The sequence below is a fragment of the Pan troglodytes genome, chromosome 9 (assembly GCF_028858775.2).
Source record: "Pan troglodytes isolate AG18354 chromosome 9, NHGRI_mPanTro3-v2.0_pri, whole genome shotgun sequence".
Classification (NCBI taxonomy): domain Eukaryota; kingdom Metazoa; phylum Chordata; class Mammalia; order Primates; family Hominidae; genus Pan; species Pan troglodytes.
In genome coordinates this window covers 17,642,039-17,666,528 of record NC_072407.2, presented here as the reverse complement: position 1 = coordinate 17,666,528, position 24,490 = coordinate 17,642,039, and the positions used below count along the sequence as shown (strand labels likewise).

General features: G+C 41.7%; 1 protein-coding gene across 2 annotated transcripts; it reads left to right on the top strand.

Moving 5' to 3' along the window:
* The first annotated feature begins 13,629 nt into the window (after nt 1-13,629).
* Nucleotides 13,630-23,919, top strand: PTH (parathyroid hormone). Of its 2 annotated transcripts, none has more exons than XM_016922411.2 (3): nt 13,630-13,769; nt 23,110-23,200; nt 23,304-23,919. In XM_016922411.2, exons 1-3 carry the CDS (start codon nt 13,679-13,681, stop codon nt 23,563-23,565), a joined length of 444 nt encoding a protein of 147 aa, XP_016777900.1. In that variant the 5' UTR covers nt 13,630-13,678; the 3' UTR covers nt 23,566-23,919. The 2 variants fall into 2 exon arrangements, with proteins under 2 accessions (XP_016777900.1, XP_063639628.1); XM_063783558.1 differs by lacking the exon at nt 13,630-13,769 and adding an exon at nt 13,813-13,898.
* The last annotated feature ends 571 nt before the right edge of the window (nt 23,920-24,490 follow it).

Genomic DNA, 24,490 nt, shown 5'->3' with positions numbered 1-24,490 from the left:
AATGCCGCAATAAACATATGTGTGCATGTGTCTTTATAGCAGCATGATTTATAATCCTTTGGGTATATACCCAGTAATGGGATGGCTGGGTCAAATGGTATTTCCAGTTCTAGATCCCTGAGGAATCGCCACACTGACTTCCACAATGGCTGAACTAGTTTACAGTCCCACCAACAGTGTAAAAGTGTTCCTATTTCTCCACATCCTCCCCAGCACCTGTTGTTTCCTGACTTTTTAATGATTGCCATTCTAACTGGTGTGAGATGGTATCTCATTGTGGTTTTGATTTGCATTTCTCTGATGGCCAGTGATGACGAGCATTTTTTCATGTGTTTTTTGGCTGCATAAATGTCTTCTTTTGAGAAGTGTCTGTTCATGTCCTTCGCCCACTTTTGATGGGGTTGTTTGTTTTTTTCTTGTAAATTTGTTTGAGTTCATTGTAGATTCTGGATATTAGCCCTTTGTCAGATGAGTAGGTTGCAAAAATTTTCTCCCATTTTGTAGGTTGCCTGTTCACTCTGATGGTAGTTTCTTTGGCTGTGCAGAAGCTCTTTAGTTTAATTAGATCCCATTTGTCAATTTTGGCTTTTGTTGCCATTGCTTTTGGTGTTTTAGACATGAAGTCCTTGCCCATGCCTATGTCCTGAATGGTAATGCCTAGGTTTTCTTCTAGGGTTTTTATGGTTTTAGGTCGAACGTTTAAGTCTTTAATCCATCTTGAATTGATTTTTGTATAAGGTGTAAGGAAGGGATCCAGTTTCAGCTTTCTACATATGGCTAGCCAGTTTTCCCAGCACCATTTATTAAATAGGGAATCCTTTCTCCATTGCTTGTTTTTGTCAGGTCTGTCAAAGATCAGATAGTTGTAGATATGTGGCGTTATTTCTGAGGGCTCTGTTCTGTTCCATTGATCTATATCTCTGTTTTGGTACCAGTACCATGCTGTTCTGGTTACTGTAGCCTTGTAGTATAGTTTGAAGTCAGGTAGTGTGATGCCTCCAGCTTTGTTCTTTTGGCTTAGGATTGACTTGGCAATGCGGGCTCTTTTTTGGTTCCATATGAACTTTAAAGTAGTTTTTTCCAATTCTGTGAAGAAAGGCATAGGTAGCTTGATGGGGATGGCATTGAATCTGTAAATGACCTTGGGCAGTATGGCCATTTTCATGATATTGATTCTTCCTACCCATGAGCATGGAATGTTCTTCCATTTGTTTGTATCCTCTTTTATTTCCTTGAGCAGTGGTTTGTAGTTCTCCTTGAAGAGGTCCTTCACATCCCTTGTAAGTTGGATTCCTAGGTATTTTATTCTCTTTGAAGCAATGGTGAATGGGAGTTCACTCATGATTTGGCTCTCTGTTTGTCTGTTGCTGTTGTATAAGAATGCTTGTGATTTTTGTACATTGATTTTGTATCCTGAGACTTTGCTGAAGTTGCTTATCAGCTTCAGGAGATTTTGGGCTGAGACAATGGGGTTTTCTAGATATACAATCATGTCATCTGCAAACAGGGACAATTTGACTTCCTCTTTTCCTAATTGAATACCCTTTATTTCCTTCTCTGGCCTAATTGCCCTGGCCAGAACTTCCAACACTATGTTGAATAGGAGAGGTGAGAGAGGGCATCCCTGTCTTGTGCCAGTTTTCAAAGGGAATGCTTCCAATTTTTGCCCATTCAGTATGATATTGGCTGTGGGTTTGTCATAGATAGCTCTTATTATTTTGAGATACATCCCATCAATACCTAATTTATTGAGAGTTTTTAGCATGAAGGGTTGTTGAATTTTGTCAAAGGCTTTTTCTGCATCTATTGAGATAATCATGTGGTTTTTGTCTTTGGCTCTGTTTATATGCTGGATTACATTTATTGATTTGCATATATTGAACCAGCCTTGCATCCCAGGGATGAAGCCCACTTGATCATGGTCGATAAGCTTTTTGATGTGCTGCTGGATTCGGTTTGCCAGTCTTTTATTGAGGAGTTTTGCATCAATGTTCATCAAGGATATTGGTCTAAAATTCTCTTTTTTTGTTGTGTCTCTGCCTGGCTTTGGTATCAGAATGATGCTGGCCTCATAAAATGAGTTAGGGAGGATTCCCTCTTTTTCTGTTGATTGGAATAGTTTCAGAAGGAATGGTACCAGTTCCTCCTTGTACCTCTGGTAGAATTCAGCTGTGAATCCATCTGGTCCTGGACTCTTTTTGTTGGTAAGCTATTGATTATTGCCACAATTTCAGATCCTGTTATTGGTCTATTCAGAGATTCAACTTCTTCCTGGTTTAGTCTTGGGAGAGTGTATGTGTCGAGGAATTTATCCATTTCTTCTAGATTTTCTAGTTTATTTGCATAGAGGTGTTTGTAGTATTCTCTGATGGTAGTTTGTATTTCTGTGGGATCGGTGGTGATATCCCCTTTATCATTTTTTATTGCGTCTATTAGATTCTTCTCTCTTTTTTTCTTTATTAGTCCTGCTAGCGGTCTATCAATTTTGTTGATCCTTTCAAAAAACCAGCTCCTGGATTCATTAATTTTTTGAAGGGTTTTTTGTGTCTCTATTTCCTTCAGTTCTGCTCTGATCTTGTTATTTCTTGCCTTCTGCTAGATTTAGAAGTGCAAAAATGAACTAATACAATAATGGTGTATAATTGAACTCATTTTTTAAATTAAACCAAATATAGAACTTCTTATTCTGCTGCTAACTAGCACTTGGGAAGCTTGAGAAGATATAAAAAATTTTACAGATTAGAGAAACTATATTTTCTCAAATCTAAGTTATCATATAAGTAAACATACTTTAATATACTGTTCCAGTGTGTGTCTATGGGGGTACATGTGTGGACAGTATTCCATAATTATCAAAAGCATGGGTTCTGGAGTCACACTGCCTCTGTTCAAATCAGGTCTCTGCCACTTACTAGTTGGATAACCCTAGACATGTCTTTAACTTATTTATGCTTCAGTTTCTTCAGTTGTAAAACAGGGGTTAAAATAGATCTACCTCAGGGTTGATGTAAAGATTAAAGAGATAATATTTATAAAGCACTTAGAACAGTTTCTAGCATATAGCAACTGCTCTGTGAGTATGACTAGTACTATATAATTGCACTTTGGTTAATGAAACATATGGGTCTTTTGCTGAATCCAAACTTAATATCAGATTGTCAACTAAACTATTTAGTGGCAAGGAAAGCATTTACAGTTGAAAACTATAGATAGAGACCTTTATACTAGATAAAAGATTGTCAGCTTTATCATTCATATGTGTCATCTTACTTACATCTGAAAAGAAATTGAGATGCCCATCCTTCAATACTCTCTCAGGCATAAAGAAGTAATCTTCTAATCTGCAGAGATTGCACATAGGTGTAGCGATCTGACCTTGCAACTTCTTACCACCGACAGCCAAAAGCTTGTGAGAGCACATCATTATGGCCCCACCATAAGCTTGTGCCACATCTGTTCCACCTCCCCACTCTAATGGATCTGGCATTATTATAAATCATACTTGTCTGTCTCCACCACTAGAACATACATTCCTCCAGGTCACAGTCTATGCCTAAGCTTCTCTATAATCCCATACCTCTCAAAACAGGGCCTTGACCTCAGCAAGTATGCCCTGGATTGAATTCTCTGTTTCCTTTCTATTGACCTTTATTCTTTGCAGTATGATATTAAAGAAAAAGATGTAAGTCCAGATGCATAGATTTAAATTTGGCCTTGCCCCTTACTAGTTGAGTAAACTTGAACCAAAAACTTCAGAAGTCCAAGTTTAAGCCTCTCATTTATAAGACAGAAATAATATTTACCTCAAAGATACCTGGTGAGAACCAGGTAAGACAAAGTATAATATAAAGTGTTGTGGAAATTGCCAGTAGATGATCAAAACAATCTTACTTGACTCTTAATTTTGCTGTATCAAATGCTCTACTTCTCAATTAAATTCCTAAACTTTTTCTTTTTGCTGAGAGCTTCACTTATTTATTTCTTTTTGTCTGCTATATCTCCATGACTTTTCTTAAATGAACAGACTTTATTTTCCAGAAGGATATTAGATTTGCAGAGTATTTTAGCAGATAGTACAGAGAGTTCCCATATGCCCACCCCATCGCCTCCCTACTGATAGTTTCCCCTATTATTAACATCTGATGCCCAGGTGTGGTGGCTCACGCCTGTAATCCCAGCACTTTGGGAGGCTGAGATGGGCGGATTACATGAGGTCAGGAGTTCAAGACCAGCCTGGCCGACATGGTGAAACCCCATCTCTACTGAAAAATACAAAAATTAGCCAGGCATGGTGATGCATGCCTGTAATCCCAGCTACCCAGGAGGCTGAGGCAGGAGAACTGCTTGAACCTAGGAGGCAGAGATTGCAGTGAGCTGAGATTGTGCCACTGCACTCCAGCCTGGGTGACAGAGCAAGACTCCATCTCAAAAAAATAAAAAATAAAAAACAAAAAAACCCCCATCTTACAGTAGTAGTATGGTACCTTTGTTATAATAAACCAATGAATATTTTTATTATAACATTGATATAAACTTTATTAATTTATTGGTAATTTGTTAATATTATTTAACTTGATTTTATTAAGTATTGCTAACATTGATATGTTTTTATTAACTAAAGACCATAGTTTGTTCAGATTTCCTTAGTTTTTTCCTATTGTCTTTTTATGTTCAAGGATCCCATCCAAAGTGCTATTTTACACTTAGTTGTCTCATTGCCTTAGGCTCCTCTTGACTGTGACAGTTTCTCAGGCTGTCCTTGGTTTTGGCAGCTTGACAGTTTTAAGGATATTGTAGAATGCCCCTCAATTAGAATTTGCCTTGATTTTCTCATGATTAGACCAGGGATATAAGTCTAATAGGGACTTATATTTCTCATGATTATCCTGGTCTAATCATGAGAAAAATATGGCAGATTCTAATTTGCCTTGGGGAGGAAAATTGCAGAGGTAAAGTGCCATTTTCATCACACAATATCAAGGATATATTCTATCAACACTATTTATCATTGTTGATGTTGACTTGGTCATCTGGCTGAAGTAGGGTTTGTCAAGTATCTCCACTATACAGTTACTCTTTGTTCCCCCTTTCCATATTGCACTCTCTGGAAGATAAACTACAACTGCAAGAAATCTTGAAACAAATTCTGCAAAATAAGAACTGTTAAGAGCCAAATCATCAGGAAAAAATAATGTAAAAGAGAAGCATGCAATTTAGATACTTATAGTTTATTTCAGATAAACAACAAATATTTCTAGTATAAGTAGGTCCCATGCAATATTTTTTATCTCAGTGTACATATGCTTAGGAAATAAATAATTCAAATTTAACTGGGTGTCTTGTGCTTTCATTTGCTAAATCCAGCAACCCTTGTAATGCCAGGATTTGAACTCAGGTCTTCTGATTCCAAATCTAGTGCTCTTTCTACTATGACCTTCCCTTCAGTTGATTACATAAAATAACCAACTGCATGAGTGTGTTTGAATTAAATTTTACAGCTACTTTTACATACTTCATTGTTGCCCTAAACATCAGGAAACTGTCCCTGGAGAGAAAATAGAGAATCTCATCTTCATGCCTCTCTTTGCATCCATTAGGGCATTCTTCTGAACAATGTATTGAGTTAGGCCATGCTGAAGATTCTTTCCATTGTTGAAATATAAAGTCAATAGCATTCTAGCATTAACTTTTAGAACAGCTCTGAAATGTTATTTGAAATGTCATGCAATCAGCAACAGAGACACAGAAAGCTACAAAGTTGAATTACATCATCTTAACAGGATTCACATAGACTGTTATTATTATTGAGATTCTAATCAGTACCATTGATACTGTTGACAAAGTACTTGGATATACATTATTCTACATGATCCTCACAAAGTCTAGGGGGATAGTTTATACCTATTTTTCTGTGGAAATTGAAGTTCTGCTATGTAAAATGACTTATCTTGGGTTGTGCAGCTGATAAGTATCACAGCTACAAACTACCCACATTGTCTGCTTCCAGATCCTGAGTGTTTCCACTGCACAGTGCTGCCAAGTGGATGTAAGAACAACACGGCTTCTGGGGCTGCTTGTTGGTTTGTTAACTTGAATAAGAGTCCACTCTCTAATCACGCTTAGTACATATTGCTACCAGAAGAACAAAGATATACTTAGCTTTAGTTTAAGTTTTACAACAACTCCTTGTGCAATTAGCAAACACAGCATGGATTTTATGAACATCATAACTGCCTACTGCCTCAGAATTCTTTGCACTTCAGGGAGCTGGACTCACAAATCTGGGAGGCAGAGACCAGATTGGGCCAAGTTGCTCAGCACTCTCTATGCTTATTACTAGGAACTCCTAGAGTGAGATGGACTCACCTGAGGGAAGGGATAAGGGACACTTTCAGATTTGGATTCAACCAGCATTTTTTGAATGTCAATTATATGCAAAGCATTTTCACATATGATAGTTCGTATCTGAAAGCTCATCAAATGAGGGAAGGCAGTATTCTATTTTGAGATGTGGAATTTTAAACTATGAAAAGTTAAGATGTCATAAATTTTTTTAAAAATCACATAAAAACAAAACTCACAAAGATTATGAGCAGGGAAATCTTGACTGGTTGACTGTAAGTGCTCAGTGAAACTTTACCATATTAGATGAAAACCATAATGTAAATTGCAGTGTTGGCATTCCTGAACTGGAGTCTGAGAACCCAGATCATTTGACTTAGAGCTTCACTAATGGGAAAACAATACCCCATGCCCCACTATTTTCCCACACTATTTCAAAAACATAAAGGGAAGAATCAAGTACATAGCCTATTTGCTCCAGCTGAACACTGGATAAGGGATGTAAAAGACATTTTATTTTCTTGTTTTGCTGTTGTATCATAAATTGCATCATCATGATATTCTATCAAAGATAAAGAAAGAGTAGAGCAGAAAGCTATCTATGTAATCCAGAGTAAGATCCACATTAACTGAGGAGACCATATTATCTAAACTTCAAAAAATTTTTTATATTTTTCTTTTTTCTGGCAGGAACTAATAGAGTATGAACCCTGAATTGAAACACTTGGTCTAAACAGTATAACTACATTTATGGGACAATAAAAGAGAATATTTAGAATCAAAAGTGTTGGGCCAGGTGCGTTGACTCACACCTGTAATCCAAGCACTTTAGGAGGCCAAGGCAGGAGGATCACATGAGGCCAGGAGTTCAAGACTAGCCCAGGCAACATGGGGAGATCCTGTACCTACAAAAAAAAATTAGCTGGATGTGATAGCGCAAGCATAGCTACTAGGAGGCTTAGGAGTAGCTAGGAGGCTTACTAGTAGCTAGGAGGCTAGCTACTAGGACTTAAGAGGCTAAGGTGGGAGGAGTGCTTAAGTCCAGAAGTTTGAGGTTACAGTTAGCTCATGTTCATGACCCTGCAGTCTAGCTTGGGTGACAAGTTAACAATAATAATAATAATAATAATAATAATAATAATATTAGTGGTCTGGTTACTTCACTGGAAAGGGCCACAGAAAATTTGAGACTTTACTTCTCAATTAAATTGCTATGGCTTTCTTATGATTCAAAAAGTGATGACTCAATTGTGTCTACTTCTTTCCCTCTCTTTTTTTAAGAAACAGAGAACTTTGCAAAGGCAACTAAAACCTTTTCAATTAAATAAAGATCTAAAGGTTTCCATAAGTCCATAAGTGACTCTCTAGGTTTGCTCTGTGACAAGACAGAGACATTCCTTACTGTATTTAGAAAGACAGTCTCACCCCAGGCATCCCGTAACTCGCTATTTCCTTCAGTCCCTGCCTCTAGAGATGCCTCTTTCTGATGGTGGAAACACTGCATATCATCTTAACACTCCTCCAATCCATATAAACATGTAGAAAGCTGAAAACTCATGCAGGGTTAGATGTTCACTGATAGAACACACAAAAAACAACAAGTAATATTGTATTTGTGAATGTGGCTACACATTTTAACTTCGAGGAGCTACTCAGATATAATGGATCCCAGAGTTTATAACATGAATATATAGAGATCAGTGGCCTTCTAAATGCTGCCTATTAGAGAACCACAATCACAGCGTCCATCAATAAAAATTCTAGAGAAAGAAAAATAAGGAACAGAATACTATCATAAATACTTGGAATATTAATCATTTATTATGTGCTAAGTCACTTTAAGCATTTTGTTCATTGCCTCTAACTATAAACAAGTTTAGGGGCTGGTGAAAGGAAGCAGAGAGGAAAGTTTTTTCTGACAGATCAAAAGGAGCTTGGTTGGCTGAGTACAGTGGCTCACGCCTGTAATCTCAGCACTTTGGGAGGCCGAGGCGAGTGGATCACTTGACCCCAGGAGGTAGAGACCAGCCTGGGCAATGTGGTGAAACTCCGTCTCTTCCAAAAATACAAAAATTAGCTTGGCATGGTGGCATGCTCCTGTGGACCCAGCTACTCAGGCTGCTGAGGTAGGAGGATCCCTTGAGCCTTGGAGGCAGAGGTTGCAGTGAGCTGAGATCACACCACTGCACTCCAGCCTGGGTGACAGATTGAGACCTTGTCTCAAAAAAATTAATAATAATAATAATAATAAGGAGCTCAGTAACTCATTGCACAGAGGGGCTTGGAGCAAAAGAATGACTCAACCATTAAGATAGACACTATTCAGAATAAGTTCTAGAGATCTGCTATACAATATAGTGTTTATACCTAATAATACTGCATTGTGAACTTCAAAATTTAAGAAGGTAGGTCTCATGTTGTGTTCTTCTAAACGACAAGGAAACTTTGAGAAGTGCTGGCTATGTCTATTATCTTAATTGTGGTGATGGTATCACAGGGATAACATGTATGTCCAAACTCATCACATTGTACACATTAAATATGAACAGTTCTTTGTATATCAATTGAACCTCAGTAAATTTGTTTTTTTTTTTTAAAGGGAGTAGAAATTATCCAATCTGTTCACAAAACATGGAATTAGAGAGATGTAGCTGGATTTTTCAGCCCTGGAAGCTTGTTGATGTCAAGTTCCCAAAGCTGTACTAATTCCTATTGAGCAAACAGAAGGAAAAAGTATCCGTCTTAACTTAAACCTTCCATAAGGGAACAGGGCACAACACATGGTATTTTGTCCTTCCCAAATGTGAGGAATACATTAGATTGTTTGACCCTAGCTTCAGTACTTTAGAATGCTAAGAAAAGCTGACGTTTTCAAAGCAAAAAGCTGTGCTCAGCTCTTCTCTGTCACGGTGTCATCAGTCTCTTGTGCCCACATATCCCCTAACCCTGTCCTCCTAAGTGATTTCCTTCTATCTAATACCTGCAGGTCCAGAACGTGATGGTTCAGATAAACTATATATCAAGTCTTGGCAGCTATATTACTGCTTTGTGGGAAGGTCAAGTAGTCCTTTGAAAAATTTGAAGGACACAACAATATTACTCATGCACACATTTAGAGTTTAGAGAGGACTGCAAGACAAAACTCCTTGGCATTCACACAATAACCTTCCAAAATTGTACCTAAATCTTACTTCTTTGGAGTCATCATCCATTTCCCCATTTTCCCTCTCCATCCACAAGCATATACTCAATATTCAGTCTTTTTTTTTTTTTTTTTTTTTGAGACAGGGTCTCACTCTGTCGCCCAGGCTGGAGTACAGTGGCATGATCAGAGTTCACTGCAGCCTCCATCTTCCAGGTTCAGGTGATCCTCCCATCTCAGCCTCCTGAGTATCTGAGACTACAGGTGTGCACCACCACATCCTGCTGATTTTTCTTTTAACTTTTAGGAGAGATGAGGTCTTGCTATGTTGCCCAGGCTGGTCTCAAACTCCTGAACTCAAGTAATCCCCTTGCCTTGGCCTCCCAAAGTGCTGAGATTACAAGTGTGAGCCACTGCGTCTATTCAGTCTTCATTGCCTGCATGCCTGTGCGCATGCAGTTCCCTCTGTCCTTTCTTACCTTCTCTGATGGAAAACACAATCACCTGTCAGGACAGTTCAGCTTTTCAGTAAAACAGCTTCCAACAACTTTAGGGAAATTGTCACTTCCTCTTCTGTGCTTTTATAAGTCTTTGTTCATACCCCTATTATAATATCTATCACATTATATTATAATTATGTGTTAAATTTCAAGGCATTGATTATGTCTCAATTATCCAGTGATTAATACAGCCCCTGGCAGATAGTATTCAATGCATTTTTTTGAGTGAACAAATGAGTGACCACTGTCTGAACTATTTGCTTTATTTTTCTGTAAAACTAGTTTAATAATGTGGTTGCCTTGGTATGACAATTTATTCTATAAATAAGGGTAAGAGAAAGAAGAACAAGAAAGTGATAATTGCATCACTCCTAGAAGGCTGTCAATTACATTAAACTTACCCAAAGCGGGAAAAATCTCCAAATCAGAATATTAAGCATGGCTTTATAATAACGATGCAAAAATGTGTTTATAAAACCATTTGTGTATGCAGAAGATTGAAACTGGACCTGTTCCTTACACTATATACAAAAATTAACTCAAGATGGATTAAAGATCCGAAACTATAAAAACCCTGGAAGACAACATTGGCAATACCGTTATAGACATAGGAATGAGCAAAGATTTCATGAAGAAGATGCCAAAAGCAATGGCAACGAAAGCAAAAATTAACAAATGAGATATAATTAAACTAAAGAGCTTCTGCACAGCAAAAGAAACTATCAACAGAGTAAAGAGACAACCTACAGAATGGGAGAAAATTTTTGCAAACTATGCATCTGACAAAGGCCTAATATCCAACATCTATAAATTAAACAAATTTACAAGAAACAAACAACCCCATTAAAAAGTGGGTAAAGGACATGAACAGACATTTTTCAAAATAAGACATACATGTGGCCAACAAGCGTATGGAAAAAAGCTCAACATCACTGATCATCAGAGAAATGCAAATCAAAACCATAACGAGCCACCATCTCACACCAGTCAGAATGGCTGTTATCAAAAAGCCAAAAAATAACAGGTATGGGTGAGGTTGTGGTGAAAAAGGAACATTTATACACTGTTAGTGGGAGTGTAAATTAGTTCAACAATTGTGGAAAACAGTGTGGCGATCCCTCAAAGACTAAAAACAAAACTACAATTTGATCCAGCAATCCCATTACTGGGTATATACTCAAAGGAATATAAATCATTCTATAATAAAGACATATGCATGCGTATGTTCATTATAGCACTATTCACAATAGCAAAGACATGCAATCAACCTAAATGCCCAACAGTGGTAGACTGGATAAAGAATACGTGGTGCCTATATACCATGGAATACTAGGCAGCCATAAAAAAGAACAAGATGGAGCTAGAGGCCACTATCCTTAGCAAACTAACATAGGAACAGAAAACCAAATATCTCATGGTCTCACTTATAATTGGGAGCTAAAAGATGAGAACACATGGACACAAAGAAGGGAACCACACACACTGGGGCTTACTGAAGGATGGAGAGTGGAAGGAGGCGGAGGATCAGGAAAAATAACTAATGGGCACTAGGCTTAATACCTGGGTCATGATATAATTAGTACAATAAACCTCCACGACATGAGTTTACCTATATAACAGGCCTGTACATGTACCCCTGAACTTAAAAGTTAAAAAATAAAAATCCATTTGTGGCTGGGTGTGGTGGCTCATGCCTGTAATCCCAGCACTTTGGGAGCGAGAGGTGGGAGGACTGCTTGAGCCAAGGACAGCCTGGGCAATTTAGCTAGACTCTGCCTCCAAAAAATGTAAAAATTAGCTGGTTGTGGTGCTGTGTGCCTATAGCCCCCACTACTCAGAAGGCTGAGGTGGAAGGACTGCTCGAGCCCCGAAAGTTGAGGCTGCCATGTCCATACCACTGCACCACTCCAGTCTGAGTGACAGAGTGAGATCCTATCTCAAAGAAAAAAGAAAAACCATCTGTATTTCCAATTCTTCTTCTCAACAGAGTATAGCAGAAAAATGACACACAAACATCACATGTAGAGTTTGCTTCAGAAGAGGTCTTTAAAAAGATCAAGACAACAGATTTTTACAGTTAAAAGAGACCTCTTGGTTATCTAGTTCAACTTTCTTCTATGTATGAATCTCTACAGTATGCCTGATCAATGCTCATCTACCTTCTACTTGAATATTCTCAGTGATGGAGAAATCACTATTTGAGAAGGTACTTGATTCCTTATTTTGACAATTATAATGTCCAAGTTAAGCCCAATGAACCCAGCCCTTCCTTCTTAAACCACAGAGAATACTCCTTCTTCCTTATGGTAACCCTATAAATAATTAAACACAGCTATAAAGTCATCCCGTCTTTTTTTCCTCAGACTTTTCTAGTTTCATTCAACTACTTCTCATGTTATAGTTTTCAACATTTTCACCAAACTGATTGATATCCTCAGTGTATGTTCCCATTTGTTTCTACTGCTTCTAAAATGGAGCCTGGAGCAACACTCTAAGTGAGGTTAACCCAGAGTGGAGAATCTCCTAGGACAGGACTAGTATATATCTCTCATTATAAACTCCATACTGTTACTATTCAAATTTGTACTGGCTCTTACCTAAGGTAGAGTCAAACCTTGACAATGGCTAGTAGGAAAAAGGATGACATGAAGCCAGGATGGGACCAGAGCTGAGAGAACTGATCCCACTCTGGCACCGGATCTTTGGTGGGAAGGCAAAGCTGTCTAAAGGAGTCCTAGATATATCAAAGACATTCAGGGTGTTTTGACAGGTGGACCAGGCAAATATTGCTGGAGGAATATTTGAAGTCAGACATGTGGCAGCATCATGCCTCCAATAGGTTTTGGAGCAGGTTCTCATCATCCCTTAGGGAACATGAGAATAAAGACCTAACCCCTAGGGGAAAATGTTGCAAAGAGCTTTTTCTGTGTTTTCAGATGACTTTGCAAATTAAAGTCAAGAAGACTGGAGTTCAAAGAAGGGCTATATTTCTAGGCAGAAACTGAGGTAGTAAGAATCTGGTGTCATAAAGACCTTTGTTGAATTCCATCTTTTCTGCTTTCCAAGCCTAAGTTTCCTCATGTAAAAATGGGGATAAGCACTTAACTTTAGTACTTTAAGTACTAACTTTAAAGGACTGCTGTGAAGATCTAGTGGGATAATATATGTAGTTAGGCATGCAGTTAGTGCTTATCAAATGTTATTATTATAGATTAAGATGCACAAATAAAATATAAGTTAAATAAATTTTAAAATAATTTCACTTTTGAAGCTTTTAAAGTAATTATGTACTAAGAGCATTTTCTCAAATTATTCTTAACATTTCCTTTAAGAAAAGGGCTATATCTGTTTTTTTGAAAGATGACCAGAAGTGACATGGATTGGTTGAAAATGGCTTGTAAAGTAAACCTAACATTTATGATTTATTACCATAAAAACTGTACCAACAGTACGGTTATAACAAATACACTTATTTTTGGATTTTATTTTCAAGTAAGATAATGACTTTATCATAAACCTTTGAAATCAGTCTTTTTACAGTATAAATTCAGATTCATTAATCCACATAGAATTTTTCTCGATGGTATAATTCTGTATTTGTTAAAAGTCTTTGCATAAGCCCCTTTTCAAGCCAAATGCTGTTTTCCTTTTAGTATCCAATTATCTGAAACTTAAGAAGAGTGTGCACCGCCCAATGGGTGTGTGTATGTGCTGCTTTGAACCTATAGTTGAGATCCAGAGAATTGGGAGTGACATCATCTGTAACAATAAAAGAGCCTCTCTTGGTAAGCAGAAGACCTATATATAAAAGTCACCATTTAAGGGTCTGCAGTCCAATTCATCAGTTGTCTTTAGTTTACTCAGCATCAGCTACTAACATTCTTAACGAAGATCTTGTTCTAAGACATTGTATGGTAAGTAAACTTAAAAATTCACTTCTGAATCTCATGAGATTTTGATAATCAAGTTATTATTTAATGTGTACCATTTCTACAAATACCATGTTGTTTCTTCAAGGTAAAATGCTAAGAAGTTTGAGTTATGTTTAATATAAAATGCCACATACAAAATAAATTAATGCTACTCAAATCACAAAATCCTTTTTGATTAAAGTCTTCTGAGATACCTTGCCTTTTAAAACCTCATCTGAAATTACAACAAAAAATCATTAAAATTTGGCATGCTATGCTTTAATATAATAGTATCGGTGTCAAAATTTTGAAATAAAACAGGTTGATGGTGAATGAATAGTTCTGATTTAAATAATCTTTATAAATTTATTAAGTGGAGTTAATATTCTGTTTTTCCTGCAGAGTATTCTTATCTAGATTATTTATTTTATGGCTCATAAAGAGCCCAATCTGTATACTAAAGTTGGATAAGCCCAGTTTGACTAGTAAATATTTATTTCCTTTACATAAATGACAGCTGTATTCTGAAAACTGTATTTCCTATGCTATTTCTAAATGATGCAGTTTCCCTGTAAAATAGGAGTACATAACTACTCTATGTGCATGTTAAAAGGTAGTACACTGAGCATTACGGAAAAGCACTTCTATAATAACAGCCTTTGCAAGTACTGAAATGCAGATTAAGGCAAGAATATCCTATACTGATGTGAAACGAGGAAAGAGACAAAAGTTATATTAAAAGATAATTGTTAATAAAATAAGTTGAAGAAATAAGCTACAAACAAGCATTCCATTCAGAGATAAAGCTCGAAATCCATATCACAAGTAATTAATCAGATGATTTTTAAATGCTTTGACACATTATTTTTAATGCTAGGAGAAATGTGAATTAATTTAGTGAAAATCTCTAAATTAGCACCTATTAGTTTGGTATTTATGGTTATTATTACAATGCCTGAAATGAAGGTTACTTAAGAAAAGGATTTGCTACGTAAATAGTGTTAACAATTTACACTATGAAGAAAATTAGGCATTTTCAAGCAAGTTATAAACATTTAGGTATAATCAACATAAAATGCAGTGAGGGGGGATTTCCCAAAAATAGGCTCTTTCATTCCTCTTGTGGCTTAAGATTTCCACAGTGTGACAGAAGGGAGCATGAGAAGCATGGCTCACCAGCCAGCCTCTATTGTCTATGTAATTAGAAGCTTCAGAACTCACTAATACCACTGTACCTTTCATTGGCGCATTACCCCATAAAACTTGTTGAGATGAGGTGAGATCTGAGTATAAAGATAGGTCAGAAGTATTTTAAAGGGCTTAATTTGCCAAAAAGAAAAGTAAAAAGCTAGAGACCCTTTTTGCAGAACATTTGGTGACCACACATTTGAGGGAAGATGTGGCATTAGATGAAGCAGAAGCAAACCCTGCTCTTAGGGGCTCATCTAGGTGAGTGCACAGCCTGTGACACTACAGGGAGAGGCTCAGTAAACTGAGATCGAGCATTCTGTATGACAGAGGCATTGCTTATCACAGAGGTTCTGAATTTTAAGTAGGAAGTACATAATGAAGAGGGCTTTAAAAATTGCTAAGAAAGCGAGTCACTAGGGCTGGCAGTAGTGTAACAGGGCCATCCTGAGCTGTTAGGAGAGTAGATGCAGGGAGGGCTGGTGACCTCCGTGGGTTTATCTGTTGGAGACTCTTCTCTCCAAATCCCAGGCCTGGCTTCCAGCACCATCCAGCTGTGCCCAAGAAGCCACCCTGGTCTGTTCTCCAAGTCTTTTAAATGGTGCCCAATTTTTCTAAGTGAGCTTAGCAATGAGAAGAAAAAAAAAAACATGAATTATTTTTCTGGAAAATCAAGGAGACATGGGTAACAACAGGTACTAATAAATATTTATAGATGAGTGAATGAGGAAATAATTACATAAAAAAGGTCAGTGACAATTGATAAATGACAAGGAAATATTTAATTAGGTAAAAGTAAACCATTGCTCTCTATACTAGGATAGACTTTATCTACGTCTTTTCCTAAGTCAGCATGTTAATTCTGGGGGAGGATCATAAGAAAGGAAATACTTTTTTAAAAAAAATTTAAAAACATGTAACAAAGCAAGGGTAAAATATATGTATATACATAAGTGGTGTGACTGTAAAACTGTACTTTCCATTAGTTATTAGCTGAGTTAAGAGAATGATCACATTGAAGTACTGTGTGGACTAGAAATGTACTCTGTCATCATGCAATGAAATGTTGCTAACATTTTAACATAGCTCATTTATGTAGAATGAATTCTGGCAGTTTACCCCAAGTCACAGTTAGGATGGTAGATGGTGAGATCGCAGATGCGTGATTATCTAGATTCAGTGTTACATTTTTGATGTTTATCACTCAGTGGATTTTTATTAATATGCTGATTAAGTTATTTACTTGGCCAGTCATTGTGCTAAATAGTTGCTCTTTTGTGTTTCATTGCCTTGATGTTTGAGTGTAATCTAGCATTTTAATACAGTGTTTATTTTGCATGATCTTTTTTTTTTTTTTTTTTTTTTTTTTTTTTTTTTTTTTTTTCTTTTTTATTGATCATTCTTGGGTGTTTCTCGCAGAGGGGGATTTGGCAGGGTCACAGGACAATAGTGGAGGGAAGGTCAGCAGATAAACAAGTGAACAAAGTTCTCTGGTTTTCCTAGGCAGAGGACCCTGCAGCCTTCCGCAGTGTTTGTGTCCCTGGGTACTTGAGATTAAGGAGTGGTGATGACTCTTAACGAACATGCTGCCTTCAAGCATCTGTTTAACAAAGCACATCTTGCACCGCCCTTAATCCATTCAACCCTGAGTGGATACAGCACATGTTTCAGAGAGCACAGGGTTGGGGGTAAGGTCACAGATCAACAGGATCCCAAGGCAGAAGAATTTTTCTTAGTACAGAACAAAATGAAAAGTCTCCCATGTCTACCTCTTTCTACACAGACACAGCAACCATCCGATTTCTCAATCTTTTCCCCACCTTTCCCCCCTTTCTATTCCACAAAACCGCCATTGTCTTCACGGCCCGTTCTCAATGAGCTGTTGAGTACACCTCCCAGATGGGGTGGTGGCCGGGCAGAGGAGCTCCTCACTTCCCAGTAGGGGCGGCCGGGCAGAAGCGCCCCTCACCTCCCGGACGGGGCGGCTGGCCGGGCGGGGGGCTGACCCCCCCCACCTCCCTCCCGGACGGGGCGGCTGGCTGGGCGGGGGGCTGACCCCCCACCTCCCTCCCGGACAGGGCGGCTGGCCGGGCAGAGGGGCTCCTCACTTCCCAGTAGGGGCGGCCGGGCAGAGGCGCCCCTCACTTCCCCGACGGGGCGGCTGGCCCGGCGGGGGGCTGACCCCCCACCTCCCTCCCGGAGGGGGCGGCTGGCCGGGCAGAGGGGCTCCTCACTTCCCGGTAGGGGTGGCCGGGCAGAGGCGCCCCTCACCTCCCGGACAGGGCGGCTGGCCGGGCGGGGGGCTGATCCCCCCACCTCCCTCCCGGACGGGGCGGCTGGCCGGGCGGGGGGCTGACCCCCCCACCTCCCTCCCGGACGGGGCGGCTGGCCGGGCGGGGGGCTGACCCCCCCACCTCCCTCCCGGACGGGGCGGCTGGCCGGGCGGGGGGCTGACCCCCCCACCTCCCTCCCGGACGGGGCGGCTGGCCGGGCGGGGGGCTGACCCCCCCACCTCCCTCCCGGACGGGGCGGCTGGCCGGGCGGGGGGCTGACCCCCCACCTCCCTCCCGGACGGGGCGGCTGGCCGGGCGGGGGGCTGACCCCCCCACCTCCCTCCCGGACGGGGCGGCTGGCCGGGCGGGGGGCTGACCCCCCCACCTCCCTCCCGGACGGGGCGGCTGGCCGGGCGGGGGGCTGACCCCCCCACCTCCCTCCCGGATGGGGCGGCTGGCCGGGTGGGGGGCTGACCCCCCCACCTCCCTCCCGGACGGGGCGGCTGGCCGGGCAGAGGGGCTCCTCACTTCCCAGAAGGGGCGGCCGGGCAGAGGCGCCCCTCACCTCCCGGATGGGGCGGCTGGCCAGGCGGGGGGCTAACCCCCCCACCTCCCTCCCGGACGGGGCGGCTGGCCGGGCCGGGGGCTGACCACCCCCACCTCCCTCCCAGACAGAGCGGCTGGCCGGGCAGAGGGGCTCCTCACTTCCCAGAAGGGGTGGCTGGGCAGAGGCGCCCCTCACCTCCCGGATGGGGCGGCTGGCCAGGCGGGGGGCTAACCCCCCCACCTCCCTCCCGGACGGGGCGGCTGGCCGGGCCGGGGGCTGACCCCCCCACCTCCCTCCCAGACAGAGCGGCTGGCCGGGCAGAGGGGCTCCTCACTTCCCAGTAGGGGCAGCCAGGCAGAGGCGCCCCCCCCACCTCCTGGACAGGGCGGCTGGCCGGGCAGGGGGCTGATCCCCCCACCTCCCTCCCGGACGGGGCGGCTGGCCAGGCCGGGGGCTGACCCCCCCACCTCCCTCCCGGACGGGGCGGCTGGCCGGGCCGGGGGCTGACCCCCCCACCTCCCTCCCAGACAGAGCGGCTGGCCGGGCAGAGGGGCTCCTCACTTCCCAGTAGGGGCGGCCAGGCAGAGGCGCCCCCCCCACCTCCTGGACAGGGCGGCTGGCCGGGCAGGGGGCTGATCCCCCCACCTCCCTCCCGGACGGGGCGGCTGGCCGGGTGGGGGGCTGACCCCCCCACCTCCCTCCCGGATGGGGCGGCTGGCCGGGAGGGGGGCTGACCCCCCGACCTCCCTCCCGGACGGGGCGGCTGGCCGGGCAGAGGGGCTCCTCACTTCCCAGTAGGGGTGGCCGGGCAGAGGCACCCCTCGCCTCCCGGATGGGGCGGCTGGCCAGGCGGGGGGCTGACCCCCCCACCTCCCTCCCGGACGAGGCGGCTGGCCGGGCAGAGGGGCTCCTCACTTCCCGGTAGGGGCGGCCGGGCAGAGGTGCCCCTCACCTCCCGGACGGGGCGGCTGGCCGGGTGGGGGGCTGACCCCCCCACCTCCCTCCCAGATGAGGAGGGAGGACGCTCCTCACTTCTCAGACAGGGTGGCTGCCGGGCGGAGGGGCTCCTCACTTCTCAGACGGGGCGGTTGCCAGGCAGAGGGTCTCCTCACTTCTCAGACAGGGCGGCCGGGCAGAGACACTCCTCACATCCCGGACGGGGCGGCAGGGCAGAGGTGCTCCCCACATCTCAGATGATGGGCGGCCGGGCAGAGACGCTCCTCACTTCCCAGATGTGATGGCGGCCGGGAAGAGGCGCTCCTCACTTCCTAGATGGGATGGCGGCCGGGCAGAGACGCTCCTCACTTTCCAGACTGGGCAGCCAGGCAGAGGGGCTCCTCACATCCCAGACGATGGGCAGTCAGGCGGAGACGCTCCTCACTTCCCAGACGGGGTGGCTGCCAGGCAGAGGCTGCAATCTCGGCACTTAGGGAGGCCAAGGCAGGCGGCTGGGAGGTGGTTGTAGCGAGCCGAGATCACGCCACTGCACTCCAGCCTGGGCGCCATTGAGCACTGAGTTAACGAGACTCCGTCTGCAATCCCGGCACCTCGGGAGGCCGAGGCTGGCGGATCACTCGCAGTTAGGAGCTGGAGACCAGCCCAGCCGACACATCGAAACCCCGTCTCCACCAAAAAAATACGAAAACCAGTCAGGCGTGGCGGCGCACGCCTGCAATCGCAGGCACTCGGCAGGCTGAGGCAGGAGAATCGGGCAGGGAGGTTGCAGTGAGCTGAGATGGCAGCAGTACCGTCCAGCTTCGGCTCGGCATCAGAGGGAGACCGTGGAAAGAAGGGAGAGGGGAGAGGGGAGAGGGGAGAGGGGGGAGGGGGGAGGGGAGCCAGATTTTCATTTGGAAATATATTTGAGAAGGATATATTTTCCATCAAATCAGTAGAAAGGCAACTATGAACTAATAAAGAAGAAGTATTTGCTGAGGACTTAGTGTGAACACATAGGCATGGTTTATATTTTTAAGTAGTGTGTTTCTAACAAGATTCAATTTGACTTTTGAGCAAACTTTTAAAATATAAGACACCTTTAGGAACAGATAGGTCAGTTCACAATTTCTAATTTTACTTGAAGTACTGCTGGTAGGCTGTACTGAATTTTTTCTACCAAATTCATTTACACTATCTCCTACCCTAACTTCTTTCCTCAATTCTACGTCCTCGCTAGTATCCAGCAACTCCTCCTCCATTCTTCAGAACTAAACACATCTCACCATTCTCATTTTTTTAAAAATCTAATTCGCTAACTCTGCTCAGAGGATTCCTTGCTCCTTTATGCCTCACAGATGATGTTTTTATAGAATACAAAAAAGAGAGAGATCTTTTAGGTAGCCATGTAAAATTCAGGAGGAAGACTCAAAAAAAGTCCATATCAAATATCTAGTATTCATTGCTGAACACACTGCAGTTATTCAATTCTTACTGAATGATTGAGAAGTCTAAGGGAACACAGCTAAAAGAGAAACTTAAAAACTTACATCTCCAAAAAAGGATTAAAGTTTGAAAAAAAAAATCCCTAGGTGATTCTGATATGCTACCTCTTAAGCCAAAAAACAAAATGAAGTACATTTGTTTAAGTATACTTAGAACCTTGGAAAGTACTAATTTTCATTTTGGCAGTATGTCACCTGGTCAGTTATTTTGGATACATCAGTTTGACTGCTTTATAACTGTTCCTGCATGTAACAATTCTAAAAAGCTACTGCCATTTTAAAATTTATTTTAAAAGCATCCCTTTAATTATATTTGTAAAGATAATCCCTTCATGAACAAAGTAACATAGTTCTCACTACAAGATTTCATTATAGTGTATGTATGGATTTAGTATAAAACTAACTGAAGAGGCAGTCTTCAGATGAGGCTGGATAAACAAATGCACCAGAAAGGCCCTAAGAGAACTTTGCACAATAGAAAATAGTTATTAAAGAACATTCATTATGTTATTCTAAGCTCACAAGAATATAGTCAATATACTAGAAAACAAAGCATTAAAAAGAGATAGTATTATCTTATAGTAATTTAATCAAGTAAGATTATAATCCACCATGCTACTTTTTTATATTATACTTTAAAGTTCTAGGGTACACGTGCACAACGTGCAGGTTTGTTACATATGTATACATGTGCCATGTTGGTGTGCTGCACCCATTAACTTGTCATTTAGCATTAGGTATATCTCCTAATGCTATCCCTCCCCACTTCCCCCACCCCACAACAGTCCCTGGTGTGTGATGTTCCCCTTCCTGTGTCCAAGGGTTCTCACTGTTCAATTCCCACCTATGAGTGAGAACATGTGGTGTTTGGTTTTTTGTCCTTGCAATAGTTCACTGAGAATGATGGTTTCCAGCTTCATCCATGTCCCTACAAAAGACATGAACTCATCCTTTTTTATGGCTGCATAGTATTCCATGGTGTATACGTGCCACATTTTCTTAATGCAGTCTATTGTTGTTGGATATTTGGGTTGGTTCCAAGTCTTTGCTATTGTGAATAGTGCCACAATAAACATACGTGTGCATGTGTCTTTATAGCAGCATGATTTATAATCCTTTGGGTATATAGCCAGTAATGGGATGGCTGGGTCAAATGGTATTTCTAGTTCTAGATCCCTGAGGAATCGCCACACTGACTTCCACAATGGTTGAACTAGTTTACAGTCCCAACAACAATGTAAAAGTGTTCCTATTTCTCCACATCCTCTCCAGCACCTGTTGTTTCCTGACTTTTTAATGATCGCCATTCTAACTGGTGTGAGATGGTATCTTATTGCAGTTTTGATTTGCATTTCTCTGATGGCCAGTGATGAGCATTTTTTCATCCACCGTGCTACTTTTAACCCTGATTTAACACTGGAGAGATCTTCTAGGTCAGCTGTCTATAAACTGTATTAGACTATAATATGGGTGGGCTGAAGTCTTTTATTTCTTTTTCTTTTTTTGTTTTTTGAGATGGAGTCTCGCTCTTTGCCCAGGCCAGAGTGCAGTGGCGCCATCTTGGCTCACTGCAAGCTCTGCCTCCCGGGTTCATGCCGTTCTCCTGCCTCAGCCTCCCAAGCAGCTGGAACTACAGGCGCCCGCCACCGTGCCTGGCTAATTTTTTGCATTTTTAGTAGAGACGAGGTTTCACTGTGTTAGCTAGGATGGTCTCCATCTCCTGACTTCGTGATCCGCCCGCCTCGGCCTCCCAAAGTGCCGGGATTACAGGCGTGAGCCACCGCGCCCGGCCTGAAGTCTTTTATTTCACCATCTGCAATGCCTTAATAGCTCCTGGGCGAATCGGCGTCTGAATCCAAGGGGAGGCCGAGGCCGCTGTGGCGAGAGACTATAATCCGGGCCGGGAGGGGGGGTGGCTACGGCTCCTCTTCCGTCTCCTCAGTGCGGGGAACATGTAGAGCCGGGGGGAGACCAGCCGAGAAGACAAATCGTTGCTTCTTCTTCCTCCTCCTCCTCCTTCTCCCACATAGAAACACTCACAAACACCCGACCACGGGCCCGAGCTACCGGGGGGGCATCGCCGCGGGCCCGGGAACCAATTCTCCTGTCGGCGGGGGCGTCCCTCCCTGCGGCTTGGTGGTGTCGGGTGAGTCGGTACCGACGGAGGGGGGGGAGGGCGGGGGGAAGGAGCCCTGTGTGTGTCTCTCTCTCGTTCCGTCTCTCCCTCTCCTATTTTGCATGATCTTTAACAAATGTTTTAAGCAATTTTAAAAAGGCAGGATGTTATTGACATTATACACTGAAGTCTTAACATTTTAATATTTATAGTGCTTATTAGTTTGCAAAATTGTATAATTAGGAATTATTTCAGAGACAATGTTTTCTTTTTCAGGTGAGTAGTTGCCGCTTAATATCATTGGAGTACATTCTTTATACTGTTTGTGAAATTAATACTAGCATATTAAGTGTACAAATAGATTTAGAAAACAATAAAAAATTGCATTCTAAAAAAATAAATAAAATAAGTAAATAAATAAATAAAACTTGCACAAGAAATCTCCAAAAGATAGTTAGGAGCATAAAACTAATTTATAAGTTAAATTATGTGTATATATAATGTATACTAATGTATCCATAAAATAAAGAGGTTGATTCCAAAAGCTTCTCATGAAAACCAACCCAATTAGTTAGTATTGCATTCTGTGTACTATAGTTTGGAATATTAAAAATATTTTAAAATACCTCCATTTTGCTTGTCCTTTTAGTGAAGATGATACCTGCAAAAGACATGGCTAAAGTTATGATTGTCATGTTGGCAATTTGTTTTCTTACAAAATCGGATGGGAAATCTGTTAAGTAAGTACTGTTTTGCCTTGGAATTGGATTTTTAATGTTGACTTTATCATTTCGAAGTGGGGAGCTAATGGGAAGTGGCCCTCTCTGTTTCTCTTCTTCCCAGGAAGAGATCTGTGAGTGAAATACAGCTTATGCATAACCTGGGAAAACATCTGAACTCGATGGAGAGAGTAGAATGGCTGCGTAAGAAGCTGCAGGATGTGCACAATTTTGTTGCCCTTGGAGCTCCTCTAGCTCCCAGAGATGCTGGTTCCCAGAGGCCCCGAAAAAAGGAAGACAATGTCTTGGTTGAGAGCCATGAAAAAAGTCTTGGAGAGGCAGACAAAGCTGATGTGAATGTATTAACTAAAGCTAAATCCCAGTGAAAATGAAAACAGATATTGTCAGAGTTCTGCTCTAGACAGTGTAGGGCAACAATACATGCTGCTAATTTTTCAAAGCTCTATTAAGATTTCCAAGTGCCAATATTTCTGATATAACAAACTACATGTAATCCATCACTAGCCATGATAACTGCAATTTTAATTGATTATTTTGATTCCACTTTTATTCATTTGAGTTATTTTAATTATCTTTTCTATTGTTTATTCTTTTTAAAGTATGTTATTGCATAATTTATAAAAGAATAAAATTGCACTTTTAAACCTCTCTTCTACCTTAAAATGTAAAACAAAAATGTAATGATCATAAGTCTAAATAAATGAAGTATTTCTCACTCATTGCAAGTATATCTTTTTGGTTATCACTGATACCCACATGTTTACATTGATCATGACTAGGTAGAACAATACAAAGTATTTTTTTAGTCATGTGTTTCACATTTGGATATTTTGAACATCAACGTTTTAGTATTACCAAAGTATTAGGTTTCCAAATCTTCACTAGCTCAATACTGTTGTCCTTTTGGTTTCAGGAAAGGAAGTAAAATGCTCAGCAAAAAAAGGGGGCATAAAGTGGTCTGAAACTTGAAAAAGTATTTGCCCCTACATAAAAACCCACTAATCATAGTTCTAGTCTGGACCCAAAATTGCAAGAAATAGAATGTTTGTATCTATTAGAAGATAATTTCGTTCATTCATTTGTCATTTGACAAATATCTATTTAGTGTTTATTGTTTGTCGTGTACTGTCTTAGGCACTGGCATACAATGGCAAACAAAACAGACATGGTTTCTGTCTATATGCGGCCTAAGATTTAACGGAGAAGACAGATATTATTAATTCATAATTTAGTTTGATAAGTGCTATGTAAGCACAGCACAAAATATTGGAGTGTAAAATACAGAGCCCT

Excerpts from the sequence above, each read along its gene's own strand:
- PTH (XM_016922411.2), top strand. The coding sequence starts at position 13,679 with ATGGGTGTGTGTATGTGCTGCTTTGAACCTATAGTTGAGATCCAGAGA. Across the intron at positions 13,770-23,109 it reads CAATAAAAGAGCCTCTCTTG|TGAAGATGATACCTGCAAAA; the intron begins GTAAGCAGAAGA and ends TTGTCCTTTTAG. Across the intron at positions 23,201-23,303 it reads TCGGATGGGAAATCTGTTAA|GAAGAGATCTGTGAGTGAAA; the intron begins GTAAGTACTGTT and ends TCTTCTTCCCAG.